Source organism: Struthio camelus, chromosome 4 (genome assembly GCF_040807025.1).
Source record: "Struthio camelus isolate bStrCam1 chromosome 4, bStrCam1.hap1, whole genome shotgun sequence".
Lineage (NCBI taxonomy): Eukaryota > Metazoa > Chordata > Aves > Struthioniformes > Struthionidae > Struthio > Struthio camelus.
Genome location: NC_090945.1, coordinates 67,340,095 through 67,365,882, shown reverse-complemented (window position 1 = coordinate 67,365,882; position 25,788 = coordinate 67,340,095). Strand labels below are relative to the sequence as shown.

The 25,788-nt window shown below is 40.3% G+C and overlaps 1 protein-coding gene across 1 annotated transcript in view; it reads right to left on the bottom strand.

Moving 5' to 3' along the window:
- Window positions 1-25,788, bottom strand: part of PPARGC1A (PPARG coactivator 1 alpha) — a 384,060-nt gene extending 358,272 nt beyond the window's left edge. Inside the window, exon 1 of the mRNA XM_068943274.1 lies at window positions 25,417-25,788. Coding sequence (XP_068799375.1) covers window positions 25,417-25,503 — 87 coding nt within the window. The 5' untranslated portion in view covers window positions 25,504-25,788. The remainder of the gene's footprint in view (window positions 1-25,416) is intronic.

Here is a 25,788-nt window from a genome sequence, read left to right as displayed (position 1 = left end):
TTCTTCAAGGGGACAGACACGTGCATGAATAAGATGACCAACACTAAAAACTTCTCCTTTGTATTGTCAGGTGAGACAGTTGGTGAGTCTATTTTTCTAGCTATATCTGGTCAAGAAGATGGTAGCTTGCAGAGTGGTTTCTCTCCACCCTGCCTCTCCATCCTGTCATACACACAGCCCAAGAAATCTTATGTCTAGTGTCTTCTCTCTACTTGCAAAGAGCAAGATACAAGATTGCTTTCATTTTTTTGTCTCCTTATAGAGACACTGAATAGATGGCTTCCCATCACAGCCCTGCATGTTTATTCTAGTAAATTATTCAACTTATTCTGTGTGGGGCAAATTAATTTCTACAGCAATTCAGCTGCTACTCCATCTACAGCATATATGCTTTCTGGAACAGATGAATTCTGCCATGCAATGTCATCTCTGGTTTTCTTCAGCACTCGCACAGAACTTTTATTCAGATAAAACTACTCTTCTCCCCTCAACTCCTCCATTCCCTGCCACAACTGATGGTTTACTGGAAACAGCTTAGTGTTTATTCCTGGGCATAAAATGTTTTCCAATAAATAAATAAATTTTGTCAATCTAAAAACCACTTTAAATTCTCTATGTCTTCTACTCTACTTGATTTGCTCATTCCTGATTTTTATATATATTCATTGTTGCAACTTCCAAACACAGGGGCTGCAATATATCAAATACTAAAAGAGAAGGGATTTAAAAGGAACTATTCTGAAGAAGAAAATGCAAAATGAGGTCCAGTCTATATTCTGTGTTCACTGTCATTTAGCCACTTGGGATTTACTTATTTGTACATGTAACCAACCACTTATAACTAATCTCCTGAGTAGTAAAAAATACAAAGTTACCAAAATGTTGCAGAATTATCTGCTGCCAAGCAAAAAAAAAAAAAATTTCATTCTTTTTTTAGTATCAGAACACCCCAAAATGAACTTGGTTTTTTTGTGTAAAACTATATTGCAGGGTTCATAACGCACTGAGTTTACCTGATATAAACATGAATACAAACCAAATCTTTGGCAGCCTAACCAGGAAGAGAAAGCTGCAGGCTGACAGTTTTTCTTTGTACACTATCAGACTGGGGTTGCAGTTTCTTTGTTTAAGAAAGTCTGAAATGGAGCCAAATACATTTGACTTCCTTACTTGCTGGCTTGCTTGTATACATAAACTTTTGGAAAAGACAAAGTTATTTTATGCTTTGTAATATAGTTTATGACCTGAGGTGACATTTTGGTGTTTGATGTAACAGAGATCACCTTCTCGGGAACCAAATACACTTTTTTCAGTACATATTTGTTTGTATATATAAAGCATCTTTTGTAAAGTTAGACATATTGTTTTAAAAGAACATGGTAGTATAAATTCAAGTTGCAGAGGGGTATGCTACACTAAAATCACACCGGTTGTGGAATGCTCTGACTCACTGTTCTGAACCTAAAATATGCTGTACAACCACAAACAAATCATGATTGCAGTCACTTTTCTGAGAGCACAGAGAACAAAAGCTGTATGTCACCTTTAGTTCCATGACGTCTCTCCAACTTTGCTTGGCTTACTGCAGTGTTCACTACACGGGTACAAGTCTTAGTCATACTGTTGGTACAAGTAGTTCTGACTTAGTCATATGGCTCTCTTGCAACTCCATGTCTTTCACCATCAGGTGTGTCCTCTGAAATCAGAGGCTTGTGCCTCTGCAATACGATACATTCCCCAGGGAACCCCACTTATGTCAATGAGAAAACAGCTGCTAGAAGTGCTGCAAAGGCCTTGGGAGAACAGCTCTCTGCCCTATCTGTTTTCACCACAGGATCAGTGCATTAGTGCATACAGAGATTAGAGACGACTGTTTTGTTGTCTCCTTGCACTTCTCCACCTGACTGCACTCACTTCTCTTCTCTTCTATTACACCTGCAGGGTAAGCTCTATCAGGCAGACACTGTCTTTTCATTTGGCATTTGTACAGAGCCCAGTACAACAGCGTCCCCACAGAAGACTGGGTTAGCTGCTGTAACAGTAAAGCAAGGAATAATGCTAAGCACAGTTGTGCTAAATATGTTCTTGACTTGCCATAGCTCACTGCAGAACCTTGTATTCTCATTTCTTTAAACCAGTCACAAGCAGGTCTCCTGGCCAGGCAACAAAGATAGCAGCTCTGCCACACATGGTGTTTCATCCACTCTGTTCACTTCTGTGTTATTAAATTTTTTTCAGTCCTTGAGTATTCCTGAGATAACCTGCCATATCATCATATCATCTACCCTTCCCATGCCCCCTGAGTCATTTTTCCTTGGTTTTGTAAGGTTCTCCTCTTCTTAAATTCTCTGTCATTATTGCTCACTTCAAAGACTGTAACATTTACTACTTCAGTTTCTGATGCAACATTTAATTTTTTTTCTGTACATGGTAAAGTATGTAAGTAACATAATAAACCACTAGCACCACATTGTGATTAGGGTAATTGCTGCTGTTATTTGGCTACAAGTTGTGTAGACAGCTAGCATGCGTGCGCAGCTAGCTTATGGCCTTGTTGCTTTGCTCTTCCCGCCACATCCTCGTTCATCTCATTTACCAGTTATGTCTCACCTAGTAGAGTCTAAGATTTTGGAAGAGGACAGAGCGCAAGTGAAAGCCCTAGGGCAGCTGCTGTTAGTACAGTGTAAGGGCCCTGAAAGCATCGCCCCTCCTGGAGGTTTGGCCGCCGCAGCTCAGGGCCAACTGACAGTGCAGCTGAGGGCTGCCCCCTTCCCGCTGGTGACCATGGGGAGAGAGTCCCATACAATGCTGCTGGAAGGCCTCAGCCAGGGCTGACCCTTCCCCTGAGACCTGCTTTAAGCTGACACTCTGCTGCTTGGCCCCAATCTGAGCTATAGCCCCAGAAGCACTGCAGCCATGCCTGTGCCTGGCCACAGACCCCTGGATCCTGACCCAGGCCTCCACCTGCTGATTGGCTTCCTGGCCCGACCTCAGCCTTGCTCCATCACCACAGAGATGGCTGATGCCCTGGGCTCAGGGCTGCTCTCAGCTGCGCCCCCTAACCAGCCCTGCTCCCTTGCTAAGGGCAGCGGGATGGGCCCCCTGGTTTCCAGCTCCACGGCCCACAGGGAGCTGCTGGTCCACACTGCACCCTGACATACAGCTCCTTTGTTTCCTGCTTTGTAAAGGCTCCTAAATGCTGCCTCAAATGAACATAATGCTAATATTTTGGGGGACTCAAAACTGCAGCTTCTCCAGTTACTGACATCACTGATTCTAAAAGTTGCACTTACATAAGAATTTTGAACTGTTTGGCTGTATGTAACACCTGTCATTAGGGCAATTCAATTTCAATTCCAGTCTTGCCACCAATTTCTTCTTTGGAGGAGCAGATACCTCCTGCTTTTGGAGGAGACATCACTAATGGAAAGCCAGGTCTAATTAACTGCTTAACTATCTCCCCCTTAAATCCTTTGTTTGTGACCTTTCTCTTCCTTCTAATGTCCTTCTACATACTGCCATAGTACTTTATACAAATCAGTCCTGTACACTCTCCTATTTCTCTAGGTTACACATCTGAATCTATTTGAAATGCAACAGTGCAAGCATTGTATAAGATATATGTCAGTATTTTCCAAAAAACAGCATAATTCACCAGTTTCTTTTTTTTAATATACTTCTCTCCACAGGGACAGCATGACTCACTCTCCCAGTGGGAAAATCACTCCTGCTGTTGGACACTAGCATTAGTTCTGGCATCTAACACTAATAGTATTATCAATTTATGACTTTAGAAGCACTACCAGCATCCAGTAGTAGTCTCTAACGTTACAGATGGCCCATTTGTCCATTTCTTCCACAAGGCCCTCCGTGTCTTTTCTTACATCCTTACTTGTGTTTCATAAGGGCATTTATCTTCCCTCACTTAACGCAGCTTTCAAAAGACTCACTTCAGCCACAGTTCCCACAGTTAGTAAGCTAAACTAACATAGAAAGCCTATTAACTTGTCTGCCCTTCCTCCCCTCCCCATGCACAGCTACCTCTTCTCTGAGCCGGGGTCTCAGCTGAACAAATCATTGTAACTTCCTTCCTTCCCTTCTTCACCTCCTAGTTCTGCAGTATCCTACACACAAACTGCATATCCAAGTCAGACTGCAAGGTCCTCTGGGCAGATTCTTCCCTTCTCCAAACTGCGAGTCTGTGAAATGACAAGGGAGTATAAAAAAAGAAAGGCTATGAAGGCTTCAGATCCCAGAACAACTGCATCAGCAGTAGCTGCTGAGAACCACTGTGCTCCCATCTGCATCATAAGACAAGGGATAGGGCATGGTGATCAAAACAGCACCTCTGCTCCAGACTCGATGGCCTGTAGCTGCAGCTGCCAGTGTTCTCCCACATCACCACTTCAGTAATCAAATCCTCAGGTGGAGGAGGAAGATAAAAAGCTGGAAGCGGAAGCACCGTCCTTTTGGGGGAGATGCAAGAGGACACTTACAAATAGTTACATGTAGGCAAATAAAGCATTTCCTATGTGACTACAACTTGTAACACAGTTTTGTATGGCAAAAGGCAACCTCATGTCATTTCTTTCTTTTATCCTTACACAAGAATCCACAACCATCAGGCTGAGTCAAACAGCTATCAGTCTCAATGGATATTCCAACCAATAAGGGATACTTTGATTTAGAGTCCACAAACCTTAAAAATTATGGTATTTCATATAGCTCCACCATACAACCACATGGGAAGGAACTCTTATTCTGAGCACAAACAGAGGGCTAGGTCTTCAGTGGAAGTCAGTAACCTCCATCCACACCAATTACACTCTGGCCTAACTACCAAATCTGAGACTCATTATCAACCTATATATTACTTTTGCTCTCTTAAAAACAGCTGGATTGTAATTTTTTTTAACTCCCTCTCTAAATACGACCTTTCTTTTAAAAGATGATGCTGAATGAGAAACATTGTAATTATTCAAATTTTTAGTTAAACATTTTTCTAATTATTGCTTCCATAAAAAATATTTAGTACTCACAAAAAGTATATATGTTGTATAGATCAATCAACAGATTTAACTCAGCTATGTTTTGTGATTCTTTTTACTGTGAGATTTGTGTTTATATGTTGAAATTACTGACGAAAGAAATGCATTTATATGTTGCATTAAAGTATAAGTCACGCTGTGATAAAAATATGTATTTATACATCAGAAAACTAGAATAATTGACTATTATGTGGGCAACGTTAGATTTACGATTTCCTGATTTAAATTAAAGAAGCAAGTAAATTAATAAGTGCTTGACTTAAATGAGATGATATGGGTAAGTACAATACCTAGCAGAACAGGGGCCTAGATCTCACTAATATAATTTAAAAACATCAGATTTACTGAGCTAAGAGGGTTTGCAAGTGTATTTTAAATTAATTTTGGTTTAATTTTAATAGGTAAATGGAACTGACATTTAGACACTTTAAAGAGGCCTAGACTTTCTGGCTACATCTCCTCTCACTGCAAATTAGGCCCTTTAGTGAATCTCAAGGTCAAGGGAAACCATAATAAAGGTACCAAAATCAAGAGACATTTTGAAAATGCCATCTGCCCTTTTAAAGGTGCAGAAAAAAAATTACTCAATTATTAACCAACATATCTGGGAAGCACTGGCCAATCCATTAAGTAGCCTAGACAATTCTTGAGAGCTTCTCCACTTACCTATCATCATCTTACAGGGAAAAAGCTGACAATGATAACGTCTCACATGCCTAATATTTTTTCATTCAAAGTATAAGGGGTTAAATATTGTTAGTTGATTTAGATAAAGAGATTTCATGCAATATGTAAGACTACTTGCAGCTGTCAACACAGACAACATGAGTTTTCTGCTCAGGAGATGCATAGCTCTGGTTTATGCCAACAAAACCTTCCCTGTGCCACCTTTGATATGTGTCATTCTGAAATTCTTTTCTTAAACATTGTTAAAGGGAAGAGATAATGAGAAATGGAGGAGGGGGAGGAGGAGGAGGAGGAGGAGGAAGTGTGATCCTACAAACCCTGGAGCGTCCTTGCATTTTTTTAAAAAGGTACTACAGACTGTTATGAGGTTCATGAAGAAAATACTGTCCTGCTTTCATATTTGCACTGGAGTTACTGACAAAGAAACATGTCTATTTTTCAAATAATGCAATTTCTTAAATATGTTACTGTCATTGAAAATCAATTCTTGCGGGAGTCATTGTCAAAACCTACCCACAAACTACCCACATGTCAAGTGCCAGACGTAGTAAGAGAGAAAGGACATAAAATACTATTCATTTCAGAAATAGTAAAAGGAAAGATTTTAAGTCTTTTAAACTCAAATACATTTACTCATACTAATCCAACATGTTCACTCTGGAAACAACATATAAGCTTGAAGAACACAGAAGAATGAGATTTCTGGAATTATAAAGGAATTGTAACGCTAGCCTCAGGAGCAAACTTTGTCTGCCAGATTTTCTAAGGAAACACTACGTCTCTCCACAATACCCAGTATATACACCTGTTTAACAAGGACTCCCCCAAAAGATGCAACGTGAAAGAAAGTGCAACAACGTATATGAAAAAAGTGGACAGACATAGAGCAAATGAAGCTGAAAGCATCAACACCTCATACTGATGAGGTAGGCTGAGCAAGGCTAAATTATGTAGGTGCAAACATATATTTGCAGGTAGCAGTTTGAGAAAAAGTGGGAAAAGGGCCCAGTTTTATCTATGGCCAGTTTTAACTATAAAGAGAGAGTCCTCACTTCGAAGTCTATTTTATAACAGGGCAGGCAGGCTCATGCAGAAGAACGACAGTTCTGGTGAAGAGAATATGACAGAACTAAGCCAAGTAAATGATTTGCCAAGGGCAGAGAACATATCAACTTCTGTGATTTAATAAGTCTCATGATGTTAGAGTCTGCCCTGATCCAGAAGCCAAGAAATTATGAGATTTGCCTTTTTCTTATTTCAGTTTCTACAATTCCTGAATGCATAGAAAACTGTAAAGCAAACACAGCAGTTTAAAATCCTAAAAGAAAATTAAAAGATCTTCAAATTTATTAGAGGTATCATGATTTTAAGCAAGCTGATCTTAAAGCTCTGGCACAGAACTATTAAAAGCTGACCACCAGCAATAGTTTACCACTCTCTGAATCAATCACGCTTATTTATGAAGAGACTTGAACAACAGGAAAAAGAGCCAAAGTGAGGGAGACACAAAAGACCCAACCATCAATGAATCATTTGAAAGCATCCCCAATGCACATAATTACCATCCCCATTAAGCAACAGTCATTGCAATTAAGTATTGTTTGGCTTAAATGAGTTACCTGGAATGTCTTCTGATCAGGCCTGTTCCAGTTAAATGGCACTCACTTATTACCTTAATCATGCAGTATCAGTTCAAAGCAGCATAGAACCACCTCACCTTGAAAGCAATCACCCTAACATTTGGCAACTGAAAGGAACAGGCCTTGAGTTCCCAAATGAAAGAAAACTGAGATGCAAGTATAAAGCATTGCTACATGGTTTTCTCTCAGCTGCTTTTATTTCTACAGTTCTACTCACATATTTCTTAAAGCAGCTACCAGTTGAAGAAGATCTGTTTAAAAATAAAAGAGAGATTAGACACATACAAAATGCCACACATCATTGTGCTACTCCATAAAAGGAAGTGTTGGGGAGAACATTAAATAGAGAATCCGTAAGACAGTTCAAAACTTTTATTATGATGTCATTTGTAAAAATTGAAATAACTGCACTCTCTCCTTCTGCTATACAACTGGCTACTCATGTCTTTAAATTTACCTGAACTTTTAAACACATTTCACCACACTAAAAGTTAACTTTCTGTTAGACGTTTAAGACTGCATAACTCTCCTGTTTCGGAGTATTGTTGGGTTGCTTTTTGCACATTTTAAACCAACTACTTTGTACTACAAAAATAGTCACACCTCTTATCTTTAAAAAATTAATTAATTAAAAATTAATTAATTAATTAATATACACACTTATTTTAACAAATGCTATGCAGATGGCATTTTTACTGCTTGGCAGGAGAATAACAAGTGTTTTCAGACAGATACAAATACAGCTTAATTAACATAAAATTAGGCATCCCAATGCGGACTTTTATTTTGGTCTTAAGCTACATAAAACTAAAAAAGAGGCTATGAACATCTCTCTTTTAAGCAATATCCGTCCTGAACTTTTTAACTTGAGCTTAGAGCATGAGCTTTCAAGTCTGCCTTGACAGACTAAGTCCTTCCTAAGTCTCCTCCTAAGAGTAAAATTTTTGGAAGTCCCCCCATTTTATGTTCAGTCATTACTTACATCAGGAGTTTAAAAGTACAGAGGTACCACACACAAAGTGCAATGCTAAATAAAGAGATCCAGCACAGCCTTCGATCTGGAACTGGCTTGGGAAGCAAACAAAATAAAGATACAATGACATGATTGCCTACTTGTAACAACTAATCCACTGGAAGAGTGAACTGCCTCCTAGTTTTGTTGCTTTTGGCATCTGAGCTAGTTCATTTAAAATGATCTCAAAAATTCCTACACAGCACTATGCATCTCAGGAGCTTACCTAAAGACTCACTGAAAGGCACCTTGCTTATCACACCCATGTGCCTACCGACAACGAGACCTAGCACCTTTGACAAATAGTACCCTAAGCCCTCTACACTTAGCTCTAAATACCATCATCATTGCCAGAATAAAACCCTCAGTGGTCACTGACAGTTTATAGGGAACTATTTTCGGCTGTTTTATCTCACAGAAGTTCAGCACAACTATAAGAATAGGTCTATTCTATCCTTCAATTCAGACTTGTAAATTCTGCAAATAACATACACGTTATCAAATCTTTGGCTCTATAGAGAGTATACCTGAGTTTTCTCATATTTACACTTGTAGTGCCTGCACCAAAGAGGCAATGACCAAAGCAACACCTTGGAGCAATACACGTTATCAAATCTTCCTTTCCAGGGGAATATATGGGCATCAGGGCTCACAAGCCTGCATGAAGTACAGAGCCCTGCACAGTGGGACTACATAAAAGACTGAGGATCCTAGGCTTATTTTAAAAACTTACACAGCTTAATTACAGGCTTTCAAAGTTCCATTTATGATTAACAAATGTCGTACAAATACCCCTTTAATGAGAGAGACATCAGTTACAATAATCAGTTCCTGTGACTACTGGTAACTCTCTGCATAAGCTGAGCTAGAGGGTCTTCATGCAGCTTTCCCGGCAATGTAGTTGAAACCCATGTTCATGCATTAAATGCTAGACATGCATGTCAAGAGACATTTATTCTGGTTAAGATTGGGTTTATCAAAATGAGATCATTAAAAGCCCACAAATTCAGTAAAAGATAAACATTTCTCCTCTGAAAGTCAGCCCTACTTAAAATGTCTGAAGCTAATCCTTCAAAAACCAGGACACCCAAAACCATTACTTCCTTGGGGAAAAAAGAAATCACGTGTTTGATATGGACCTATAGAAAACTGCATTCATATACCTATAGCTCTTCGGCAAGGAAAAATCCAGACTTATTGAAAACAACAAGTACCTACTGTTTCTACCTCAAACCCTTATTAAAAAAGATACTTAATTCTGAGTTAGTACCTCTTCCTGTTCAGTGCTTTTCACAGCAAATGTAGGCTGAAGGCAGATCGTCTCTTGGCGCTGCAGCTGATCCAGGCTACCAACCCTCCAGACCGCTAGTTGCTCATCATGACCTCCTAATGATCTGCCAGCATGAGAGCACATCAGAACTGTACTGTACCATACTGTAACCAGTCCTTTCAAAATAAAGGGTCAGGTTTGCTTGGGATACTTAAAGTTGATAACAGTAGAATTTTTTTGTTATATTAATTTAGGCCATTTTGAGAGAATCACGTTAGCAACTGCATGTGCAATTAAACTTGCAAATTTGAATGGAGGGTAACCTCTGGCAGGAAGGCCATAAGCCATACGAACAAAATGGAGCAGTAGAGGTGAGCAACTGGCATAAGTCCCTTAGCATATCTGATCGCAAACTTACATCATAGTTAAACCCGTACTGGCCATCACTGACAATAAAATAGACATGTGTGCTTTTTCCTTGATGCCTTGCTCTTGCCTGTGCCGCCCCTCTCTTGTACCAGGGCCAATGTTTGTGTAGCTAGAGGATGAGCAACATGCAAAAGGTGAACATGGATCAGCTCCCTGATCTGGTTCACTGCGTGCAACACTTGCACCAGCGTAAATGAAGGGGGCAGGACAGAAGCTGGGGCCAGCAGGACCACCTCATTCAGAAACAGTCCTGGCTGACAGATTTTAGAGTAAATAAACTATAGCATCAGAGAAGTAACACAGAAGAAGCTATTTTAGATATTTAGGGAATAAATTCAGCCCTGGAACAAACTGACTTACTTCTGCAAAACGGAATCAGCAGTTACTATATATCATTTCTTTACTCTTTTGCACTAAATTAAGGTGGCCAAGAATATCCTAAAGCTGTTTTTCATTTTCCAGTTTAGAACACATCTGAGTACATTTCCAATTCCTCAAGCCCTACCTACAAAAAGATGGAAGTATTTTAACACTCCCCAGGGTACCTACTACATGTTTGCAAACTGACATGTTGATATTACACATTACCCATAAGGTCTTGCTCCAAGGTGATGCTTTGGTCATTGTCTCTTTGGTGCAGGCACTACAAGTGTAAGTATGTGAAAACTCAGGTATACTCTCTATAGAGCCAAAGTTATTCTAAAATGCTCATTTACATACTATGAGTGTGAATGCTCCTGCTCCTCCCAGGAGAGGTATATTAAGTAATGAATCAAGCTACATACACGTATAACTTACTAGAGGAGTGGCATCTCATCACCAAAAATATCCAGTAATTTTAACTCAAACGTTTGATGAAATCACTTGTTCAGTGATTGTGTATCTGTAGAAGACTTTCTGCAAGGCAGCTGATTTATTACAACATTCAGATTCAAATATTAGCATGATACTGTATAAGAATATATTAAATGTATTAAAATGGGGCTAAGATAGATACTATAAAATACTTGTCAATGAGGAATTACCAGAGATTTGAGATGTTTCTCCTGGCTTTCAGCAAGGATTGGTGCTAGGCTCCACATTACTCGGTATTTTATTAGCAATATAAAGACATTGATGATAAAACCAGTAGACAGAATAAAGCCTGGCAGAGAGGTATATAAAGATAAGGGGGGGAAAGGGCTAGTTTAATAAAATATGTTGGAATGAAAGTACTAAGGTGCAGATCAATGAATAGGAAATGTACCATATGTACAGAATGGTAGACTGTATCCTGAATAATCACGACCCAGGGAAGACTGCAAGGACTGCAATCTACAAGTGATTCATTGTGAACTCTCACTGTTATATTGGGGCAAAAAGAATTAATATGAACTTTGGATATACCAAAGAGAAGCAGGAAAGTGAATTCTTCTCTGTAATACAGCACTGCAGACACCAATACTGAAATACCATGTCAAACTTCTGGCAGCTAATTTCCTTTAAGGGAAGTCAAAAAATTGGGAAGAGAGCAGAAAAGTTCCGCAATATACTTGAGGTTTGCAAAAAAATGGCCTCCAGTAAGAGTCCTAAAGAGCTCCCTCTGACAAGCTTATCAAAAAGATGATTCGGTGGTGACTTGATTAGTTTATAACTGTTTTCAGAGGGAGAAAACAAAAGATACTAAAGGGCTTCCCAAGCCACCAGATGAAGTCATAAAGAGAACTGTGCCTAGAAAATGAATCCAGAAAAACTGTATTGAAAAACAGGGCTTTCTAAAGAAATCAGACAATGAGAACGATTAGCCAGTAGAGCAAGTACCAAAGGAGCTATTTAATATCTTGATGCCTTCCTTCAGACAGACTTGCTAATTTTTGGAAAATGCTTTGGTCAAATACAAGTCACACTAACCAAAGAGTTTTCAGTTCAACACAGGGATAACTGGGTACTAACTAATGGCCTAAGATACGTGGGAGCTCATACTGAATCTTCCGGTCTTAAACTCTGCAATCTGTAAATGTAAGCTTTACTCCGCAATCTCTGTAAATCTGCAGCTTCACAAAATCACATTATTTTCAACACCAAATCTCTTCCTTCTCTTCTACACATGCAAATGCGAAACATGCAAATTACAAATAGCATCAGCGTTTAAAATGACTCTTGAAAAGATATCTTTAATTTGCTGTATATTTTATCACTGAGGACAAGACCACTAAAGAATTTATCACCTTAGCTACCTTGGCTATATCATTTCATTCAGACAGTGTTATCTCCTTGTCTCCCACACTAGAGTCATGCTGTTATCAAAGTCTTTCTTACTAAACAATTATTTCTTCTGGTTTCTTTATGATTTCTTCTGGTTGGTCAAAGATAAGGGCTTACAGTGAGCTTGATTAGTGTTGCAAACAAATATAAGAGTAATACTAGAACAGACATAACTAAGCTGAGGTAATCAGCACTATTAATAACCTTTTAATCTCTAATCAAATACAGCTCTGACTTTTGCTACCCCTTTGTTTTACATCTTCTGAACTACAAAAAAGAAATATTCTCATAAAATATTTCTCTGTCTGCCAGTCCTTTTATTCTTACGTGTGCTTTTTGTCTTATATTTAATTATTTTTTTTCTAAAAAACAACCTTCTGTTAAAAAAAACAGATCTACGTTCTACACTGCCTTCCCTGGTGACAAGACTTAATTATACATCTTAGTGTAGCATTTTGCACGTATTTTTTTTAATCTAATGATGTTCCTGAAAACACTAAAATCACATTTGCTGATATCTAAATAAAAAGAGACCCTAGCTTGGGGCAAAAAACAGTTCATACAGTCAACATCTGGCAAAAATTATGTCCAAAATCAGGTCATGGCCTAACATGGCAAGTTTTTGGAAACCTGCACTAACAGGTAGCAATGCCACAGCTATTCTTCAGCCTGGGTAACTGCTAATCCAAAGGAATCCGGAAACTGCTATCAGAGAGCTACCATCAGGCAGACAGTCATTCTGGCATTTTTGGATTGCTTAAGTAACAGGCAATGGCCCTTACAGAAAATGCTTTGAACCACTACCTAACCTACTCTGTTTTTACAACAGGAGAGGTACACCATCTCCTCATTCTCTACAAAGCCCAGATACACAACCCATTCTTCTGAACATGTAAACTTCTTCACTGAGATTTTTCTCAGAGGGAACTCACCCAAAGCACAAAGTATTTTCTACAGTTGACAGGAAGGTGAAGAAAGTTCAGTGGTTTCATGGATACATGTTTGCAATCTCCACAATTATTTTGCTATAATACAGTCTCTCCATGATCCCTTCAAAGATGCATTTTTTCCCATGGAAAAAAAAATTACATGTGTAAACTATCTCTTTTCTATTTGCACTGCTAGTTTATAGTTGTAGCAGACTCAGTCAGAAAGACTAAATGCTGCTGAAAAAAATTATCGTTTATTTAGACATGAAGGTTTACTGATAATTCTAGAGACACTTCTGTACATCTGGGGTTTTACTGTGTAACACATTGTGCAGCTCTAGTATATGCACATTGTTCTCCTTGTTCCAGAATGCTCTGATGAATAGCTTTCCATTTCACAACACGTTTATTTGCAACAGGAGTAACAAAAATTAAATGAGCTGCTGTCAGTTTTATTTGCATCCTTCACCATTTATTTTACACAACAATCAAGAGTAGAAGAGTAAAAAAGAAATCACAAAACTAAGAATTTTTTTATACAAAAAGTTCCCTTTTTCATAACAATTGCATTGTCTCTGCCAGCAGATTTAAAACTGGATAGACATCAATGAGTAAAGATACAAATCAGCATGCTAAACACAAAAGGATAGAAAATGTCTAAAACATGGTAAATATTTTCCAGAGAAATTTTCGCCTAGAGAATTCCTTTGAATATAGACAAAAGCCAAAGATGAAGAAATGAAAAATTTAATGAGACATGTGTAAAGTGTTTCCCCATACAGATTTGAAAAAACTATCAGTTGCCTTACAAAATGGCCAAACGGTAATATTAATGTACAATACGCAGAGAAGATAAACTAGCCACTCATATTTGCCCATTCTGTCTCCACTTTAGTAGTTATTAATTTAAATACTAAGGATTTCTTCTCTGATTCTTAACATGTCTTAAAAGGTAACGAGGCAATGGACATGTTCTTCGTGCCATGGGCATGCCCAAAGTTTCCCATATAAGCGATGTATGTGTTGGTAAACTGTTCAACCTCATATTCACAAAAAAATCTATTCCTCTTCTAAATGTATCCTCTAACTCAAAATAAAAATAAATAAATAGGCAAATTCATAAATCTCCCTTAATTAACTTTACTTCCCCAAAAAGCCACACATCTGTTTTCACAGTTGGAAATGATTTAACCACTGGTAACCAGAGAAAAGGTCCAGTGTGTTAAAATAATCTAGCCAAAAGCCGGCACTCCAGCTAAGATAGATATTACACAGCACCATCTGAGCAGCTGTAGGGACAACCTTTATTTATGTTGAAAAGGGCAAAAGATATCCTGGTGCTATTACTACTAAAGCGGCAAATCTTATTGGAAAGACAATGCTGGCTAAAGATGGACAATGTAAAAGCGCAACATGCACTTTAGCAATCAAGCAGATTATAATTCTGTGAGAACAGTGATGTACAATAATCCACTCTCTAGCCACTTTTCTACAACAGATTCTGCAGGGTTTAGCTCCTGGGGAAAAAAAAAAAAAGATTCCTTTGTAAATTATTTTTAATGCAACTGTTATCATGAGTGTCAGAAAAATCAATTAACAATGCTGCTCTAACTCTTTAGAAGAAAAGGACTTAGATAAATAGAAAAAGATTACACCATTTCAGAATAAAAATAATGCTGTAAAAGAAAGTGACATCAAAGAGCCACAACCTCCTCCCTTTTTTCTTCTTTTGGTTTTGACACCACACAAAGAGAAAAGCATTCCTTTCACTATTTCTTGTACAGCTGGAGCATCCAATCTTCTGCACACTGCTATCCTTTTCTATCCTTGAATATGAATTATTTTAATCCTCTAGCAATTAACAGTCTTTTGGATGAAAATAAAAAAATCCAAAATGGCAACTTTACTTCTGTTCTGCTAATTTACCTGGTTAGTAGTTCATTTATTTATTGTTTTACATGACCTAAATATTTAGATCTCTGTGTGTGTGTGTGCGCGCGCGCATGTGCATCCTACTCAAATCTTTTTTTACCTTTGCATGTTTTCAGCCATCTTTTTTTTTTGAAACCTTGCTTACACTCCAGAAGGAGTTCCTGTCCTTAAGTATCTTTAATGCACGGCTTTCTGTCACTGCACATTGTTTTGCATTTTAACACAATACCTATTCATTCTATCACAAGGCTTTTTCTCTTGGGAGAGGAAGAGAAATCATCTTTTACTTGTCAATCCATTTAACAAAGAAAGCGACTGTATGGCAATAACCAATATGATAAACATTACTAGGTTTCCTTGATCTCTTCATTGCTTTCTTGTTTCCACTGCCATAATCACCATCAATACTTATAAAGAACTGGAAACGTGCTAAGTACTTAACAAATAAGACTCTGTAAGTTCTCTATGTTGAAGATACAGCTATGTAAGGCCCCAGTCTAACACAGCACTCGTTTGTTTTAAACCTGTGAGCAGTTCCCTTGACTTCAAGCATTTACAGTTGAGCGTACGAGTAAGTGGTTTGCTGGATCAAGGCCTACGCAAACTATGAGCAGGCAGAAGTAAGTAGACAATACCATGAGAAGTTTCATGAATAAAGCCAAAGTTTAGTAGATATGTCAACTCACAATGTGCTGTTTGACGCTTAAGAAAGAAAAGAAAAGAAAAGAAAAGAAATGGTTGAAGTGAGTTATCCTGTTGGAGTGAGTTTTTACAGTCAAGCACAAGCTGAGACTAAATTATTCTGTCCAGGGTCCCCATGATGACTCTGTACGCACTTCCAACAACCAGGTACCAGCAACCTTTCAGTAACCATTGCTTGAACGGATACTCATTCTAAGCTTCAAAAGGCCTCACTGTGATATTGTAACATTCACCTCCTTCCCCAGGCCAAAATAGTTTGTGCAAGCATTTTAAAAATCCAGACATTGAGTCAAAAACAGAAAGCAAGTGTCAGATGTAAATGTTCACACCCAACAGCTGCCCTCAGAAATGACATTATGAAAAAGCTCCATCCTATGCAACCAGCTACATGGCATCAAGAGAGCGCTTTAAGGCCAATACAGCACCCTGAATTGCAGTGTATGCTATTTACTTTTTATCACTTCTTCTTTTTTTAACCTTAATTACTTGTAATTTTTACTAGAGTGGAGCAGATTTAGTGAGGTTAATAAGAGAGCTGGGTCAGAGAAAAGATTTCATTATTCTTTTTTAATGATTAGAACAATAAAAACTTAATGTTTTTCCCATCTGCAGAACTGATCTAAGTATCTATCGGTAGCTATCAACCTAAAGGAAAAAACAACAGAAGAATATATTGAAACACAGTAGTCAGGGCGATGACTGTTTTTTGTCTAGATTGTTTCATAGTTTTCCAACCACAAAATAAGTTTATTACTTTTTAAATAATTCGGTAAAAGAGGTTTTCAAGAGACCAGAAAGAAAAAACCTTAGATAATTTTTCTCAGCTGCCTCACAAGTTTACTAAGTAAAAGTAAAAGTGTAGGGATAACAAAAAAGTGCTGGTTAACAGAAGCAATCCAACCAAACATCAAATCTAGCATCATTTGTGAACAGAAAGAGGTAGTAACAGAGTAAACAGGGAAAAGCTAAATTATGTAAAGGATTTAAAAGGACAACAACAAGTCTTAAATCTGAAGCACTAAATACAAAGGCAAAGTATGGATTTGGATCTGTATTTTTAAGTAATGGTAAGAGTGGATAAAAATCAAGATGGTATGTTCAGTCAGCAATTATACTGCATATACATGCAATGCGGTTATCAGGGAAGATTATGAGAAAGATGCTGATGAATTCAGGTAGAGAGAGGATGTGGGCCAGCGGCTTTAGGTGGTTAGAGCTTTAGATGACCAGAAATTAACATACATGCAAACAGGATGTAGAAAATCATCAGAATTCAGACAGCCTCTGTGACAAGGAATTGAAAATGATGCCTGAATTACATCCTTAGATGAGATGAAATAAGTCTCTGCAAAGGACAGAGAATAGATTAAAGTCTGGACTGTTTCTCACATTCATTTTGCCTGTGGTCTGATCTTCTTGCAAGTGTAAATAACTTTGTATAAACAGAAACATGTAGTAGCAACCAACAGTGAAAACTTTTCCACGAAATTCAAACCAGTAAACTCATTATAGTAAGGTACCAGATATTATCTCGCCTCCAGCAGAGGCTCACAGCATTTACTCATTCAAGCAGTTATAATAATGTCTCTTCCTCTTCTCCTCTATCCCTCTAATACTTGAGACCTAGATTGTAAGTTCAAAAGCAGCAGAAAAAATACACATCACCCTCAGCAGGCTTTGCATACAGCCTACAAGACATACTCTTCATTCTTCTCTCCTCTACAGTTTAAATCGTGGTCTACTGATTCTAGCATAGCGTGAAACTCTCTAATATTCATCATCATCATCACCTGTGCAATTTGTGGCTCCATGTTCCCCTTCTAGAATGTTTGTACAGGTGAATGTGCACAGATGAAGCTTGTAACAAGGACTATAGAGACAATCTGCAGTTTATAAAATGCAGATATCATGTGGTATGTATTTTGTGAGGGGGATGGTTAAATCTTCTATAAACAATTACTAAATTGTCAATGGAATTCAATAAATGTTGTTTTAAAAAAAACTAATTATTTGTTAGACTAACTAGTTACTGTTGCCATTTTGTATGTGAAGGTTTGTAAACTACTTCCATTTGAGGAGTAATTGATTCCATTTTTATCATTTGCTCAAGTTTATGTGGTTGTTCTCATCCAAAGAGATGATAACATCTATTTGCAGCAAATTATACATTATAATTCCTCATTCAAAAGCTGTAATGGAAAACAAAATGCTAATTTATGCTGTAAACGGAAGTACAGAATCATAATCACTCATTGTTAACATTAGGAACTAAATTGCTCTTGCAAATAATAAAATGGGTTAAAAATGTGGAGGGCTTTTGTGAGCCAAAATTCCAATGCCTCTTATTCGCTCATGTGTTATATTACAAGTGATCAAATGAACCGTTTCTCTTCACGCCAACATGAACTACCCCTTTTTGAGGAAAGGAATAATGGTCTTATGATTGCAACATAAGGATGCAAGTCAGGTGACTTGTTTCTACTCTCAAGTCTCCAACTAGCTTCCCAAATATGGGCTTTCATGGGCTCTTTGCTAGGTAAACTGATATATACTCTGTCTGCATTAGCAAGTAACACAGAACGCTAAGAGTGGAAGAATCAACCAGCTGGTGCTGAGGATCTGACACCTCCACCGTATGCACTTCAGGGTGTGGTACGGTGGTTTAACTTCGTTCCTAGCTCTGGTCTCATTTCAGGAGATGAATGTCTATTTGTAGCTCAGAGGCACTCCTGGAACACATCTTCCGATTTCGTTCCATCCAAAAAGCATTCAGTTCATTACCTACAAGGCGAATCTACAATAAAAACCAAAGCATAGTAAAGTCAGGATGACTGGAGGCTTGCAGCATACCTCTGCTCCCAAATGCCAGTGTATACATACATACCTTTTGTGATATCAGCTCCCAATGATTTCCAAGGGAACCAGGAGTGTTGAATGTCTCTTTCCAAAATTAGGACTGCAGTGTCAAAAGTGACATACCCAAAGCATGGGCCACTCTGCTACTAATCTCTCTACATCTTAGTTTTACCTTTAGAGTCAAGACAATAATGCACAGCTGCTAAGCAGAAGGGGAATCTCAACTGCCATTTGCAGAGAACATTTACAGCCTAAGACAAAAGACATCATAAGAGTACTGTTTTTCCTTCCTTTTCAGCAATTTTATAGTGCTATAGGTTTCAAATGTACAAGGCGATTTGCTCACACTGCAAATAGACACTTCAGAAGAAATTTAAAAAAACAAATCGACACATTAGGACTGTGCACCTGCTCTTCCACATCTCATTATGTCTCTGCACCTAAACGTACGTCAGGTTCTCTCCTATGTGCATCCGTTGTGCTGGTACCCCTCAGTGATACCTTCTGGTCATGGCGAGACAAACTGAATCGCAGGCATCCACACTGCCTCAGGAAAAAATATTTAAAAACCCATTAACTTGTGGTAAATCAGGTGAGATTATTCTAGTCTAAATGATAAGTGTCAGATAATATGTTCAAAAACACATGTATATTTTTCAGTAAGCTACCATTTATAAACAAGCATCTCCTAGCTTACAGCATACAGCTTAAATCCCTTCAAAACAGTTTGCTTGCCAGCTTTTTTCAGATACTAGTATTAAAAGAAAATATAATTATGTTACCAAAAATGAAGATCCTCTTTAAGGTGACCAAAAGAAAGTTCCACTGCTTCATGTAGTAAATCATTTTACTGCTGCCCTTTTATATTTAATACCCTTCTATAGTACACATTTATCTCTACACTAGCAAAGTGTACTCATTGATTTCCTATGGTCTCTCTGGAAGAAGGTTCTGCTTCCCTGATGATGAGTACAAAGGGTGGATGACCCCATTCTCATTCCAATGCAAACCCTGCACTTTTACATTTCTGCTTAGACCACATGAACATTTGACCAGCTAAGAACTCCCTGCCCTCTTCCTACAAAATACACTGCTAGAACTACTAACATTTTTTTCTAAACACAACTGTATTATCGAAAATCCCTGTCTTATGTATAAAGTAGCTTTTCTTCTGAGCTAAGATATTAAAATAACATCTTGCCCCTGCACATGCTTTAAACTCGCATTATTTTGCTCTAGTATATCATTATTTAGCTATTTTGCTCTGGGGTGTGAGGAAATGGTTTGCACCCAGTTTAAATTGTGCTTATTTGGCAGATGGGACTAACATCAGCATACAGTTTTTCATCCAGACTGTGGATGGGTTTATTGAACAACAACCAGAATAATAATACAAAAACTGTACAGAAAATGTATTTTGAGATCTACTCTAAGTTTTCTGCAATGATTCTGACAACCCTTGGAAATAAATGATAACATTCAATACTGATCACTGAAACTTTTAAAAGCTATTGTGCTGAACAGCTGATTAAGACATTACTTCCTGAAAGGAACAGAACCAAGTTTTAAAAAAAATTGTTTAATCTGTCATCTGTTTTATTACTGGTATTTGAATTATTGAAGTAGAGGTCTTTCCAAACCCAAACTGTATCTCCCTCACAACCCTACCGTTTATCTTCTGCTCAGATGCCAATAAAACAGGTCTCTTCGGTTTCACTTTCATTTTTACTGAGTTCCATTTTCCCAGCCTTGTGCACCAGAACACAATGCCTTTTGGATATAGTAAAGCCAGGCAAATCTTCAAATCCAGGATTAACTTCTTTTTTAATTACCACATCTTTTCTGATAATATTGAATTGGGATCACTGTTTTTCCTTACCTAATTTAGTTTTGCCAGTGTCTTTTAAGTTGCAGAAATGTTGTTCCAGGCTTTGCTAAAATATAACTGAAAACAAACAATAGTTTTATTCCATTGATTTTCACAGCCAAATAACGTACAACAGCTGACTGAGTCTTCTTCCAGTAAAGAAAAACATCGACAAAATCCTAAAGTGCACTGCCTTGATTCTGTGCAAAGACTGATACAGTATCTCTCTGAATTACATTCCACATCCTCCTCTACATAGGTAGTATATGCTATACACATGTACTAACCTGAACTCATTGAATACGTTTTAATTCCAAACCTCCCACAGACTCTTGAGTTCTGCTATTCAGACAGAAAAAAATGGAAACTCTGAAAACAATATTAAGTCAAGAAGTCTTACTGGCCATGAGCCAAAACAAAAATGGAGCCACTGGATTAACTCTAGTTACAAGAAGAAGATGCATAAAACCAATGTACTAGATTCAGTCCAGCACCCAAAAAAATACTGACAGAATGGGGTATTTTTGTCCCTGAACGTGGAACAAAGAGCCAAGCCACAAAAGGGGCTCTTCTCGCAAACTTTCACTGACCTACCTGCATTCTGTTAACATGCACTGCAAAAGTACTGCCATGTTTGAAAACATAGGACACAGAGATGGCGCCAGGTAACAAGTACTCAGCTCAGTCTTGCAGGGAAAAATCTCTGAAATGCTGACAGTAATCAGACAGCATTCTCTCATTTTACTTAGATACTGCAAGGATTTTTTTGAGGTCCAATTACAATAAGTACCTAGATTTCTGCCTTAGTCATAGGATTTCATCCCTGAACAATTACATTCCAAATGGTTCTAAAGCACTTCCTATCCGCACAGATTCAGGAACACAACAACGTCACCAATTCTGGCGTGGGGAGTGAAAACTAATTAGTACCAATAACGCTGTCAGTTCAGTGAGGAAAAACAGGTTATGTCCAAGAATATACCTAGTGCTCTTATAAGGCCAGGTCCCCTTCTGCAGTGCATAGAAATGGCAGTTCTTTTCTCATGAGTACTAAGAAAGAAACAGATGTAAAGAGAATTTCAGTAAGCCAGATGATAGACTCAGGAAGTTTGTAGTGAATAAATACCCACAAAGCAAAGCACTAAAAGTGGCGTGCTTATTGACAGTCTAAAAACCAAGACCATGGAGTGAATGAACAAGAAATCCGCTGGATATTTCTTCATCTCAGGCTTACATACACTGGCAAGACAACGCAGATAAGCCCATGCCACTACAATTAATAATGATGATGATTAAGTCTACAAGGCTGTCTAGTCTAGAATTTAGCATAATGGTTAAATCCTTGTACTAAAATAACCGTAAAGAAGACACCAAAGTTCAGGAGAAGAGCTAATATTTTTAGGGTTCACCTTAGTAATGCAAAGAAGCCATATGCATAGCTATTCCAGGTCCTTATTTTCTGGCAGACTGTCTCAGAAATGGATTCAAAACAGATTTCATATAGTCTCCAGACATAATTTTTCAAATATAAGCTTTTCTGTGATGGACTTTTGAATTTAATATGCAATAGAAAAAGTTTTTTCCTAGAATATTACCAACAAAGCACTCATATAATCTTGGGCTTAAAAACGATCTGCAATAATGCATCAATATATAGGAGTTGAAACTCCTAGCTCAGCTTTCCTGAATTGTAAAGTAAATGTCCTATCTGATTTCAGAACAGACAGCAGTTATATTATGCTTCTAGAAGAAATCTCTCTGTTCTCTTTAACCTGACTGGTTCCATTATTAAGTGTTATTTTGATTACTTATACTGTCATTAAAACATGACTTGAGACACCAGGAAAAGATTCCCTTACTAAGCTATGGCTAAACTGCTATTGATACTGTACAAGGGATCCTTTTACCTTGTACTAGATGTTGAGAGTGCATCATATTGATCTGGAAATAAAAAACTATTTTCCAGTAGTCAACCCCTCTCTGCATCAGCACTTTATTTTAAAGTTTTACTGTTTGCTGTTTTGTTTTGTTTTAAATAGAGTACACAAAACAAATTCTATTTCAGCTATGTTGCTATATTTAGCAAGAAGAAATGGTGTGCAAGCCTTTTTTTTTTTTTGATGCATTTCAGGTAAAAACAAACAAATGTGAATATGGCTGACTGTCAAATTTAAGCCAGCCCTGCCTTTTTAAAAGTTAAAACTTGTAAGAAAAATCTATTTGCAGCAAAATCCCATATTCATTTTGATTTCATATTCAGACTAACATCTACTGCTAATCCACAGCTGGTGAATCCGACTGATGTAAATGCTAACGTAATATTCAAAAGATGAGAACAGAAAGGAGCCTTGAGCACCAGAAAGGATATATATCTTAAAAATTCTTCTCATCTTCACCCCTGAAAGTCTCACATGCTCATCCGTTCCTGCTGTAATGCTATATAATGATTACACCTTCTCCTTCTAAACTCCCTTCCTAATCATGCATATTTAATTCAACTTCGTGTATATATCCCAGAGTTTATATAGTCCTTCTATAAATAGATCTGCTGCATCCTAAACTACCTCCCCTGTTTTCCCCTTAGATACTGCTCAACATTGATGTTTAGTATAAGTCACTGTAGATCTGTCAGTAATTCTTCCTGCTTCCATTGTAATACGGACTTGCCCTTAAAAAAAAAAAAAAAAAAGTAAAAGAACCTACCATTTAACAAGGCCATTCTTTTATGGAACTATGTTTCACTGTAGAGTGAAACTAACTTCAGATAAAGGAACTGGTTTAAACCTGATTTTACCGTCTGCATTCTTAGCCGTTTTCCTCCTCTGAGGGTTTCAAAGGAGTCTTCATATGACTGCTTGCCGTTTGAAACAGACAGAAGCCCTTCTTAAATTTCAGTTACTTGTGCGGACTGCTATTTAACAGGGTGACAATCAATATATCCTCTCGCTCACAGAAAAATTCCGGCAGCGGTGTGCGCGCAGGTGTACGTGTGTCCGTGCAGGTGCTCGGCCGCTCCCCGCCGCCAAGGCACGGCCAGCTCGCCCCGCGGCTGCCCGGGGGCAGCGCCCTGAGGCCTGCCAGCCCCTCCCGGCCCGGCCCGCGGCGCCCTGCCCGGCCCTGCCCGCCGGCGGCCGTTAGGCAGCCGCCAACGGCCGCGCCCCGCCGCCAGCGCCTCCCACGGAGCGCGGGGCCGGCGGCGGCACCACCAACTTCACCCGCCGCGGCGGAGGGGCTGCGGCGCGCCCCCCGCACCTGCTCTGGTGTCCACACGCGGGTGGGCGTCAAATCCCCTCTCCAGCGTGTCGGCACAAGCGAGGCTCACTTGTTCCCTCTGGGAGAGACGCTTCCCCAGACAGGGGTAGCGAAGTCAGCGGGCAGGTTTGCCCACCACGAGGTGCCTTCCGAGAGGACCCCGGCAAACACGGGCTCGCAGCCCGGACGGCAGCGTTCAGCATTTATTCGGCTGCTCCCAGGGAAGAGCCGGTTGCCGGGGCTCCAGGGCCCCACGGCCGCCCGCTCCTCGCCCCTCCGTATTATTAACTCCCGGAGGCAGAGGGGAGCGTGCGGTTTCTTGATCCCTCGCTGTGAGCTGTAACCTTAAACTGGCAACTGCTAGTTTGGGGATTTCGGTTTCCTGGAAACCGCGGCGGCACGTTTTTCCATGAGCTCAGCGGCGCTCTGCCCCCCGCAGGGAGGGAGCGGGAGGCGCGCAGGCTCCGCCGACCCCGCCGCCCCCGGCGGACGCAGCCGCCCGCCGCCGCCGCCGCGCAGGCACCGCCGCCTCCACCGCGGCCGTCCCCGCACCTGCCCGCCGCCCCTTCCGCCCGCCGCCCAACTTTTCCCGTCACGCCGGCACCAAAACCCCCCCTTCCACGCACACGCGCGCATCGATGGAGTTTATAAATGACAGTTGCCTGTAGACTTTCACCAAACAAGCAGCGGGGGCAGCAGACTACAGCAGTTATTTAATTAAAGACGTTTCGGAGGCTCCCAGAATAGCACTCTACATCTCAGGCGTGATTTCTGTTTTTCCTTCGCTCTTCCCCGCTGCCTTTCCTGCCCGTCTCGCCAGCCGCCCCCGGCCCGAGCCGCCGCTCCGGCCCGGCAGGGCTGCCGGGCAGAAGGAGCCGGGGGTGAGGTAGATGCATGCTCTGCATTGCACAGTCATCAAAGTTAAGTACGTGCAGGGGGGAGAGAGAGAACCGCAAGGAGAGACCAATAAACTGAACTATATCCACAGAGGCGGGCTCCGAAAGTACTACGTTAAATGCATATTCAGCCATTTCTAGGGGAAAGAGAAAGGGGAAGGGGGGGGTCCCTTGGAGCCGACACTGTCACCCACATGCCCCCCTCCCCCAAACTCGCCGGGCCGCCCTGGGGCCCCTCGGCGCCGAGGCAGGCGGAGAGCACAGCCAAGGGGCGACGCGGGCGGGTTCCGCTCGAGTTGCCGCGTCGCGCTCCGAGTTGTTTCTGGGTAACGCGCAGCCCCCCGCACGCTACAGCTCCGCGCCCAAATTCTCCTCCCTCTCCTCTTCCTCACCCCTCTCCTCTTCCTCACAGGAGGGGCGAAGGCGGACGGAAGGAGAGGAAAGGGGCTGAAAGAGACACGTACGAAAAAAAAGGCTCTTTTCTCTCGTTTCTCTTCCTGACCCATTTCCTCTCCCCCTTTTAAAGCCACGCTGAAGAGCCCCCTTACTGACAGCCCCCTCCCTGCACACACCGGCACCACCTCTGCCTCCCTGGGGAGCCCGGCGGGGGCAGAGGAGGCGAGCGCGCCTGGCAGCACCAGCCACCCCTTACCTGGTTGTAGGAGGTTTCCCAGGAGGAGGTGTAGTTGTAAAAGAAGGAAGAGAAGAAAGCATCTTCTGACAGCCCGCAGCCGGCCATCCTCTGGGCGCAAAACCGCTTCGGGAAGGCACGCAGCAAACTCTTGCCTCTTGCGCGATCGCTGCTGCTGCTGCTGCTGCGGCCGCCGCGGAGGGTGCCGACAGCTTTGCCCTGGCGGCGGCGGCTGGCACGGTGCGTGCGAGCGGGAGAGAGGCTGGATGGAGGAGCGGGCAGCGAGTGCCTGTGTGCGTGTGTGCGCGTCTGTTTGTAGCGGCACTGAGGAGCCACCGCCGGAGTCACGTGTGCGCGCTCGCTCCGCTGCCGCCGCCGCCGCCGCTGCTGCCG